Raw genomic sequence first — 11,115 nt, 5'->3', positions numbered from 1 at the left:
TCTTTTCCTAAAGGGGTGTTTATTTGTGAGTCTAAGTCCGTATGCAATCCTTTTGGTGGAATGTTCTGTAAGACTAATTTAAACTGTGTAAGTGGAACCTTGTTTGTTGAAGTTTTTGTTGATAAATGTTTTAATTTAATATTTAAAATCTGTGTTCTGTGAATTTGTGGCTTTGGACTTAATTACACAGATCATATTGCAGTCAAAATGCAACAGAAATGTGTTGTGATAGCTTGCAAAGTGCCCTTTGGGATTTGATTTGCCCGGCACTCACCACCTGCCAGACCACAGCACATGCAGGGAAATATACTGCAGCATTAATACAGACAGCAAAATGATCTGAAATACACTCTGTCTTCAACATCTGCTTCAACAGTTTAATTAAAAGTTTACATTTTTTGAGAAAATGACAGTCCAGTTATTTCAACACAAAGTAACATGGAAACTAGTTAATATAAAGTCAGGTTTATATCGAGAAAAGCATAGTTGACTTTTCCATACAGTCCGAGATTAGAATGTACATTTTCTCAGAATATTTCCTGCAGGTCTGTGGTGCTCCTGGAGATATCACATTGCGGATTAGAGGCCAATTGGACCTGAAAGGAAAAAAAATATATCCTCAGTGTGAGGGAAACCTAAGCTGTGGCTCAGATTGCAGAACAATCACCTCTTATTATCCAAGTTCAACTTCTAGCCTAGGAACTGAGTAGACAGATCAAGACTGGCACTCCAGGTGTAGTACTGATGAAGTGCTCCATTGCCAAAAGCGCTGACTTTCGGATGCAACTTTGTGCTGAGTCCCACTCTTACTACTTAGCTGTAAGTGACCCCACGGAACTGTTTGGAAAAAAAAACAGATAATGTATCTGGAGGAGCCTCCTACCCCATTTTAGAGATGATTATGTGCTGCAGTCAGACATCCTCTTAAGCAAAATATCTATTCATTAGCATCCTGCTCAGGGGGTTTGCCCTGCGAATATCAGTTGCCCAGCGACCTCATTACAAACAGTAAGTTAATGCTTGCAAGGTACTTTCAGGCGTCGGATTGTCATAAATTGCTACAAAATACAAATCTTTGTTGTGTTTCCTTCTGTTAAAACAATTCCAATTGTTACATAGACATATCAAAGGGAGCCTTTTCATTACCCATAACAGTTCTACCTCAAATAGCCATTTAACTCATTAGTAAATAAAAACATGTTTCAGCTGATAAATTTCAGTCTTACTAAAGTTTGAATAAGCTTCACAAACAATAACCTACTGTGCGCATTCCCAGCCCTTTCTCTCAAACTTTGGAGCAAATAATACTACATTGCTCTGACCGGTTTGACGTTAGATTTTGAGCCACATGGTCGTTGCCCATTTTTGAATATGTCACCTTCATTGATTCCAGGCATGCAAGAGAATGACAAACTGATTTAGTACGAGCCTCAGAGTTGGATTCTGAAGGGGGTAACAGTTTATAATTTTTTTAAAGGATATAGTGAAGATTTTCCATAAGAGAACAAAGGTAAGCATGGCCATACATTGAAAACTAAAGAAAAATATACATACACATCGGTTATCTTCTGTTATTTACAGCAGTTACAGCTTCTCGTTTTACGTTCTCCAGTAGGCATTTAGTTCTTGCTTGTTCCCCTGTTTAATTCTTCCCCTTTTCTTCCTGAATCCCCTTCCCTTCTGGCATCTGCAGTGCCGCCTTCCCTCATCAGCTTTTATATCCTCTCCTTAATGGGTTGGTGTGATGCCGTGTATTTTGTTATTTGCTCGGTATGGTTGGGCTCCATGCCTCTTTGTTACCCCCCCCCCCCCCCCCCCCCCCCCCCCACAGCCTCATTGTTATACTGTGGCTACGGTCTTTCAGAGAAGACTGTCCAAAACCCAACGGGTCTGGGGCAAGACCAGAACATGTGGGTGTCATTGACCGGGTCTCCTTAGCACCATTTGCATTTGTCCTCCACCTCCGGGAACAACCTGCTCATTTGGGTTCTAGTTATGTGAGCTCTGTGTACCGCTTTCAGCTGTATTTGGTTAACATTGCGCAAGTGGAGGTGGAGTTGACCCTATGCAGTGCTTTGCTCCAGAGTCCCCACCCTATTTCAAACCCCAAGTTCTCCTCCCACTTTTTTCCTGTCTTGTCCAGTTGTGTGTTAGCGCTCCCCAGTTGTTGTCCAAACGTGTCACCGCAGTGCCCCTTCCCAAGGGCGTCCGCGTCCAGTAGGTCCTCTAACAACGATTGTTTCGGTGGCAGTGGATATGTCCTCATTTCCCAATGCAAGAAGTTACCTGCATGTATCTTCCATTTGTTTCCCCTATCAGCTGGACCTTCTCTGTTAGTTCCTGGAATGTTGTCAATCTGTTGTCAGTGTAGCAGTCCCCAACTGTCAGCGTCCTCCCTGTCCTGTCTCCATTTTTTCAATGTCCATTGTTGTAGGCTTGAGACTGCGGTTGTTGCAGATGGGGGCCTTGTCAGACATTTTGGATTGCCTGAAGTGCTGTCACAGCTGGTTCCACAATCAGAGTATTGCTATCACCACTGCACGTGCTGAGTATTTGTTCGGTGGGGATGGAAATGCCGCCGTGGCCAGGTCCCACTTCAGATGCCCTCCATAAGCACCCACTTGGCTTCTGGCTCTTTTGTCCACTCTTTTACCCGCTCCGCGGTTGCTGCCCAGTGGTAATTTTGTAGGTTCAGGAGGTCTAGGACACCATGATTCTCGCTCTCATACCCCCACTCCCCCAACACACAAACGCCATGATCATTTTTTCTAATGAGTTGAAGAAGAACTTGGATCTGAAGAGGAACCTGGGCAGTACGTTCATCTTGATCATCTGCACTCTCCCTGCGTTTGGCGGAGAGATGGGACCCACAATCTGTTGGGTTTGTCTTTCTTGGGTATCCGTATGATTGAGGCTTGTGCAAGCGGAGGCAGCAGGGTGCCCCTTTCCAGTGAATTGATGTGCTCCATGACATCTCCTAGTTCTAGTGGTGCTTCCAGCCCCAATTTCCTATTCTCCCCCACGACTGGTATGTCCAGTCCATCGAAAAACTGCTTCATCCTCGGGTCCCCTGCTAGGAGGTCTCGAATGCTTTGTTAACCTTTTCTGTCCCCGCGACTACATTGCCTTTGCTGTCCCTAATCTGGACCATTTCCCTCGTGGCTGCCTGCTTTTTCAGCTGGTGAGCCAGCACGCAGCTGGGCTTATCTCCATGCTCGTACAGGGTCCCTCGTGTCTGGCGGAGTTGGTGCACAGCTTTCCTCTTGGAGGGAATGTCAAAGTCTAGCTTTTTCCTCTCCAACAGGAGCTCTACAGTACGGTCCTCGGAGTATCGCCGGTCTCCTCCCAGTATGGAGTTGGCTTGCTGTTGCCTAGCCACCCGCTTTTGCCTGTCTATTCGTGCTTTGAGGGCAATAATTTCAACCCTGATCACAACTTCAGTGCCTCCCAGAACCTGGAGGATGACGCCTCCCCATTCTGGTTATCAGTAACATACTCATCTAGGCCTCTGACATTTTCTCGCAGAAAGCCTTATCGGCCAGGAGGGCCATGTCCAACCTGTGTTGGTTGCAGCCATCTCCAACTACACATCCACATAATATGGAGCGTGGTCGGAGAATACGTTAGCGGAATATTCCGCTCTTACTCGCCCATGAAGCACCAATTTCCCCACTACAAAGAAGTCGATCCATGAATATACATTGTGTACCTGGGAGAAAGGGAATTCCTTCTCCTCTGGGTGGATGAACCACAGCTCCCATCTGCTCCATGAATATGCCAACTTCTTTTGCCAATTTGGAAATCTTTCCTGTTTTGGGATTCGATCTGACCGTCCGTGGGTCCTGTACACAGTTGAAGTACCCCCTTGATTAGTTGGCTCGTGTCTTTGTCGGCGATTTTCCGCCATGGACTTTTTTTATATACTCCGTCCCAGTTGGGAGTGTACACGTTGACCAGGACCACTGGTGTCCTGTCCAAGACACCGCTGACCATGAGTACCATCCCCATTTTTCCGTCACCCTCTTTGTCACCGTTAACTCTTATTTAGCAGGATGGCCCTTGTCCCATCGCAGGAATGTTATGTCTGTCCCACCCAGCCATTCCTTATCCGCAGTCAGTCCTTCTCTCGCAGGTGCATTTCTTGGTGGAAGACTATGTCAGCTTTCAAACTTTTCAGGTGGGCGAAGATTCTGGATCTTTTCACTAGGTCGTAGAGTCCGTTGGCATTCCAGGTGACTATCCTGGTTTATTTTGTCTGCCCCCCCCCATTCCTGCGGGAGCACCCTTACCTCATGGACGCGCCCCTGCATTCCAGGGTTTCCCTTTGTTCGAGGGTCGTCCAAGATCGCCACAGTCATCGTTCTCCCCATGAGGTCAAGTCCCTGCGCTCTGGGGTTTCCGTTTGTTCAGGGGCGCTGAGGATGGCTGACAACTGTGCGTACGCCATGACGGTGTCACCCTGCACTCTGGGGTTTGCCTTTGTTCACAGACCCTCCATAGTGGTTGCTTGCAGTGCCATTTTGTTCCAAGTCGCCACGAATGACCTGTTGCAGCCAGCCTAATGTGCTTGATCTCTTTGTTCCTGCGTTACTCTTGTGGTATTCTCTGCCCCCCACCTTGCTCCCTTCCCGGTTTCTTCCCCAAGTCGTGCCCTATTACCATTGTCTGCCCCCCTCCCCTTTGTCAGGCGGTCTCTCCCTTGCAGGAGATGCACTACGGCCTCGCTTTTCTGCATGTTTACAGGTGCTAGCTTCCCTGCTAGTGTGGTAGCCTTCCTCCCAGGGTTAGTTGTGTCCTCCCATCGCCTGTTCTCTGAGCTCCCTACCTGCCATTCTCCTCACCCTTTTCTGCGCTCTGCTGCCATCACTCATTCCTTCTCTTTCATCTGTCGTCCACACAACGATGTTGTGCAGTGCCGCGCGGCAGTGCAGTCCCACACAATGTGTTCATCATGTCGGTTCACAGTTAGCAAATCAACAAATAAAGTCTCTTCTGATGATCCCATCACTGCTGTCACTGTCCACCGCAGGGGAATTGAAGAAGTGTTCGTTGTCTTGGAATGTGACCCAGAGTTCGGCTAGGTATAGCATCCCAATCTACAGGGCAGCCTCCGCCCTGTTAATTCTGCCTGGTGCTTGGCCAGGTCAGCCCCAATATCCATGTAGATCCTAATCTGGTGACCTTCCCAGTTACAGTTCTTTGTCTGCCTCACCCAGTGCAGGATAGGTTCCCGCTCTTGGTACCGGTGCACTTTAGTGATTATTGCCCTCATCTGTTCCCCGACTTTGGACAAAGTGACCAGTGGGTTGGCGAAGCTATCAAACCCAATAGCACAGCGGCACAGTTGTTAGCACTGTTGCTTCACAGCGCCAGGGACCTGGGTTGGATTCCCGGCTTGGATCACTGTCTGTGTGGTTTATGCACGTTCTCCCCTGTCTGAGTGGCAATTCCTCTGGTTGCCCTGGATTCCTCCAAAGATGTACAGGTTTGGTGGATTGATGATGCAAAATTGCCCCATAGTTTCAAAAAGTTAGGTGGCGTTGATGGGTTCCGGATATAGGGTGGTAGTGTGGGCTCAGGTAGGGTACTCTTTCAGGGGCCGGTGTAGACTCAATGGGCCAAATTGCTTCTGCACTGTACATTCATGCCACAAAGTCCATGGGGTTCCTACCTTCGATCCACTCAGGCAGACCCACATTCCACAAGTCTTCACACCTCTTATCTGTTTTCCTGGTTGTCAACTTTCTCCTTCAGACTCCCCTGACCAGCCTTGCTGCTCTTTCTAGGGTGACGTTCTGGTCTTTTGCGGTATTCTCCAGCTCTTTGATTGTGTTTCCTGAGCTCCCAGTCGGCTCTCCACCTTGTCCCGGGCCACCTGCATGGTCGGCAGAGCTTCCGCGACCGCACCCCTGACCGCAGCTTGAATGTTGTTTGTCTCTTCTGTGTTCTCTCAGCTTCCTTGAGAGAAACATCCTCCACTCAGTGTTGGCGGGTCGGTCCTTCCCATTCTGGCGACGCCTGTGTTTCGCCGCCTCATAGGTCAACCGGCTAGGCCATTTGTTTCTCCTAGCTTTTTCCACTCCAGTTTCCACGCTGCCTTTGGAGTGGCTTTTTGGCATTTTCCCTTTGTGTTGCTGCTGTTTGAGGTATGGGGATATTTTATCCTTTGTATTAGCGGACTATTTTGGGTGAAAAGAGCATCAACGGATTATAATTGAATGTTGTGAATGATTTAAAGTACTTCTTTAAAATTATTATGTGGGGGGGGGGGGGGGGGGGGGGTTGGTGTGGGACTGCATCGCTAATTGCCCTTCGACTGCAAGACTTACTGGGCCATGACTTACTGGGCCATTGCATTCGAACTATTGTCACGTGTAGGCCAGGCAATGGAAGGAAGGAAATTAATGAGCCACATGTTTTTTTTGTGTGATGACGGTGACAATGGTGTCATGGTTAACGTTGAACTTAATTCCAGATAATTTTTTAAATAATTGATTTCACTCTCAGCCATGGTTCAATTTGAACTTGGGTTCCGAATTGCACGGGATACCAGAATTATTTGTCCATTGAAAATACCACTGTGTCCCGCTTCAAAATAGTTCAAGGAAGTTCAGAGATTGTAGTCAGTCGCTGCATGGGTACGGGGAGTTCAAAAGTGCCAAATTTTTAACAAAAGCGTTTCAAAGCAAACTTTGACATGGAGTCACATGAGATGACCAAAAGGTTGGTCAGAAATACAAGTTTTAAACCATGTGATAAAGGTGGAAAGGGAGATGGAGGGGCCGAAAGGATTAGGGAAGGAATTCCAGAGTTAGGACCTTAACAGCTGAAGTCTCAAACACCAATCATGGAGCGATAAATCTTGGAATGTTGAATCGGGCAGAATTAGAGGGAAACTGTGGGACTGGGAAAGATTACAGAGTTGGAGGGGGATCTGAAAACTATGAGAATTTTAAATCGGGATGGTGTTTAACTGGGATGCAATGTAGGTCAGGGCGGCTGGGTGAATGGGACTGGTAAGCAGAGCTTTGTTTGACTTCAATTCCTGAAGGTTACAATGTGATTGACCAGCCGGAAGCACGTTGGAAAAATCACATTTCCACCTTTCAGAGGAACAGCTGAGTTCCAGCAGCGCATGAGCTGAGCCAGCCGGGGGACGGGTAATGTTACAGGAAAGTTCCCAGTGATCCACTGAACTGTTCATCGTCTTCCCAGCAAGCAACAAAACCACAACAGCTCAAACTTCTGGTCCTTAGACATCTGGTCCGTTATTCTCTCTCCGGGAAATATGTGATCCTGTGAAACAGCAGATTTGCAAACCCTCTGTAATTAATGTCAGTTCACAATAAGACCATAAGATGTCGGAGATGAAGTAGACCATTTGGCCCATCGAGTATGCGCCACTACCCAATTGGATCATTCTGATCTGATCTGATAATCCTCTTCTCCACTTTACCGCTTTATGTCCATAACCCTTGATTCCCGCTGATTAAAAATCATAAAATGCTGATAATCGATCCAATTTTAAATGACAGCAGACAAAGTGCAACGGACATGAAATTGTTTCAAATCAACATTCTTTCTCCCAACGCTTGTTGAGGGTTCCTCACAGTGTGACTTTTGCGTTGGGCAAATCCCGATATATTTGGTAGTTAGATTGTCTGTCTGTAAATGCAGCATTGACCAGAGATTACCAGAAAATTCAAAATTGCTCCAGCACACAGAGGGCTGGGTACTGTGGGAGTGTCAGTAATTCACTCACCCAGACTGGGCAGATCACCGCCGGAACTTGTCCATGTGAAGGGATCATCAGAACCACTGCCCTGTGTCTCAATGGCTTCAGTCTCAACATCATCATAATCGCCCGGAACCGGACCTGGAGGAAATCGAGAATTTCACTGAAAGTAAATTCTAACACCGATCGCTTAGAAAGTATATAATTAATCAAAATAGATGGATTTTGATGTTTAGTTGTCGTGCTATTAGAGGGTGAGTAATAATTGGACCGTTTAGTGACCTGGTAGGTTCGCCTCAGTTTTATAGTCACCAGGATCTCAGTGAATCTCCCTCCCAAACTGCACCCGCATTTCCATTTTTCCTGCCATACAGCCCACAGGCATTTCATTGCTTTGCACAGCTGGTTGCAGTCGGTCTGATTTTTGTGTCTGCTCCGAAGTAACCCTGAATTTAAAAAAAACTAATATCACTCACCAATACTCCTGCTCCGTTACAGCATCATTCTGATCTGTGATATTTTTACTTTTTGATGTCCAAACACGAGAGAGAAACAGATAAAAATGTACCCACCCTGAACTCTGGAGGAGTTTCCATCAGGGTTTTCTGATCCAGGATCCATGTCACCCAAACTGTGACTGGTGTAATATTCAATCTGATTCAGCGAATCGATGGAAGCAGAAACTGAAATAAAAATGTTATTGGAGAGAATGTTTGAAATGTGGATGCAGAAACATAAATAGCATATCGTGATTGTGACAATGTTGTCGAATTTGACACTGAGTTAATACTGTTGTGGGACCATAAAAGTATAAGCGATGGGAGCAAAAGTAACCCATTCGATCCATCGAGCCTGCTCCCACATTTAATGAAATCATGAATGGTCTGATGTGATAATCCTCAACTCCACCTTCCCGCCTTATTGCACATAATGCTTGATTCCTATACTGATTAAAAATCTGTCTATCCCAGCCTTGAACATACATAATGACCCAACCTCTATACCTCTCCCCAGTAAATAATTCCACAGATTCACTATCCTCAGAACACATTCCTCTTCATTTGTATCTTAAATGGGGACCCTTTACTCTGAGAGTATGGCCTCTTGTCCTGGACTCTTCCACAAGAGGAAACAACCTTTGATTGATTGATAGTTATTGTCACATGTACCGAAGTACAGTGAAAAGTACTTTTCTGTGGCCAAGGAAATGTACACAATACGTATAGTAGACAAAAGAATAATCAACAGAGGACGTTGACAAATATTTACTGTGTGGTACAAGGGCCAAACAAGCAATGTATGAGTAAAAACGCGCTGTGAAACCGATGTGTTTCAATAAGGTCAACTCTCATTCTTAACGCTAAGCCCAATGTAATCAACCCATCCTATAAGAAAATCACTTCATAACCATGATCAATCCAGTGAACCTTCTCTGGACTGACTTCAATGCCTATATATCTTTCCTTATAAGAGGGGACAAAAACAGTTCACAATATTCCAGGTGTGGTTCCACTGATGCCTTGCATAGTTTGCACAATACTTCCCTACTTTTATACTCCATTCACTTCAATATAAAAGGTTAACATTCAATTTGACTACCCTAAATACCCGATGAATTTGCAGTGCATGATTGAGCGCTGGGATTTCCAAATCCATCAGTGCTGCAGCCTTTCACCATTTAATTAATATTTGGCTCCTTTACTCTTCCTACCAAAGTGCATAACTTCACATTTTCCTGCATTATATTCCAAATTTCATATTCTCCCCCACTCAATTAACCTGTGTATTTCCAACTTTAGACTCTGTGTCATCCTCACCAGCTTCCTTTCCATCTATTTTCTGTCTTCTGCAAACATGGTAATAGTACATTAATTTCCATCGTCCAAGTCATCAACGTAAATTGTAAATATTGTAAATAACTGTGGCCCCAGCACTGATCCCTGTGGCACTCCACTAGTACATGTTGCAATTCTGAAAATGGCCCTCTCATACCAATTCTGTCTTCTATTAGTTAGCCGATCCTCGATCCATGTTACAAAGGCAACTCCAACACCATTGTCTCTTAGGTTATTAAGTAGTCTTTTGCGCGGTATGTTTCAGAATTTTTTTGTGAATCCAAGTACATTACATCCGTTGGTTCCCAATTATCGATCCTGCTTATTACACCTCAAAGAATTCTAATACATTTGCCGTGGATGAGTTGTCCTTCAAGAAGTCATACTGACTCCGCTTGATTATGTTATGCATTTCGAAATGCTCTGCAATGACATTCTTTATGATGGACACAAGCATCCTGCCATTGACATGATCATCTAACTGGCCCATAGTTACCTGGTTTTGTCTCCCTCTCTTTTTAAAGAAGGTTGTTACACTGGCAGCTTTCCGGAATTTAACAGTTCATGTAAGATTACAAGCAGTGCATGCATTATCTCTTTAACATCCCAGGATGGAGCCCATCAGTTTCCATAGTACTTTCCCATTCTCTAAAATTTGCTTCTTCGCTCAATTACCATTGTCTCTGTTCTTCTTAACTTCCTATCTTAAAGCCTATTTTCATACTAAATTCACTATTATTATGAGAGGTGTTTTCAGAACCCGAAAATGTATCTTGGCGTTCAGCCAACCCCCACCTTTAATGGATTGTTGCTTTTGAAGCACATGGCTTGTTACCCGGGGTAGTATTACAATTATCGACACGTGGTTTTTCAAACAAATCAATGATTATTCTGTGAACTCAAATTAACCTTTTAAATAAACATTGGATCTCTTAACACCCCTTACTTCTAAAATAGCCCTGAAAATAATACAAGACTACCCAATCCTGCAAATTGTTCCTTTACACATCCAAAAGACTTAACAAATCCTTCAAACAGAAGCACATTAGATTAATGTTCAATACTGAGACCTTTTTACAATTCCGATTTCACCAAAGGATTAAGCGATAGTCCATCATGGCAGCGGTCACCAGAAATGCAGCTCACAGCCACACCCAAGCTTTCTTCAAACTGAAACTAAATCTCCCAAAAAGCAGAAGTGAGCTCAGCTCCCCCCCCCCCCCCCCGCCCCCGCCCTGTGAAATCACTTCAGTAATATGATCAGCCTCATTTCTTAAAGGTACGTTTCTTAAACATCCAATTCTTAAAGGCACTCTCACATGACACTATGTTCCAGATGTTGCTGCATTTTTGCTCTTGTTCATTCCTCATTACTAATCCCCGCTGATTAGGATTCTGTCATTCTGTTTAGAAAGGATTCCTGACCACATTAAGTCTTCATCCTCTTCCCCCCCCCCCCCCTCCTTTGCCTTCCTCATTAGCCAATTAATTTCCCGGTTTGCAAAATTCTCCCCTGATTATTATTCTGTGCATTATTTCACAAAT

At 45.0% G+C, this 11,115-nt stretch overlaps 1 protein-coding gene across 1 annotated transcript in view; it reads right to left on the bottom strand.

Moving 5' to 3' along the window:
- Nucleotides 1-356: 356 nt before the first annotated feature.
- Nucleotides 357-11,115, bottom strand: part of LOC119952925 (deleted in malignant brain tumors 1 protein-like) — a 139,928-nt gene continuing 129,169 nt past the window's right edge. The window contains exons 25-28 of the mRNA XM_038776556.1: nucleotides 8,308-8,418; nucleotides 8,048-8,181; nucleotides 7,763-7,876; nucleotides 357-596 (exon numbers count right to left, since the gene is read on the bottom strand). Coding sequence (XP_038632484.1) covers nucleotides 528-596; nucleotides 7,763-7,876; nucleotides 8,048-8,181; nucleotides 8,308-8,418 — 428 coding nt within the window. The 3' untranslated portion in view covers nucleotides 357-527. The remainder of the gene's footprint in view (nucleotides 597-7,762; nucleotides 7,877-8,047; nucleotides 8,182-8,307; nucleotides 8,419-11,115) is intronic.

Source organism: Scyliorhinus canicula, chromosome 18 (genome assembly GCF_902713615.1).
Source record: "Scyliorhinus canicula chromosome 18, sScyCan1.1, whole genome shotgun sequence".
Lineage (NCBI taxonomy): Eukaryota > Metazoa > Chordata > Chondrichthyes > Carcharhiniformes > Scyliorhinidae > Scyliorhinus > Scyliorhinus canicula.
Note: the sequence above shows the minus strand (reverse complement) of the source record. Positions and strands in the feature narration are given on the sequence as shown.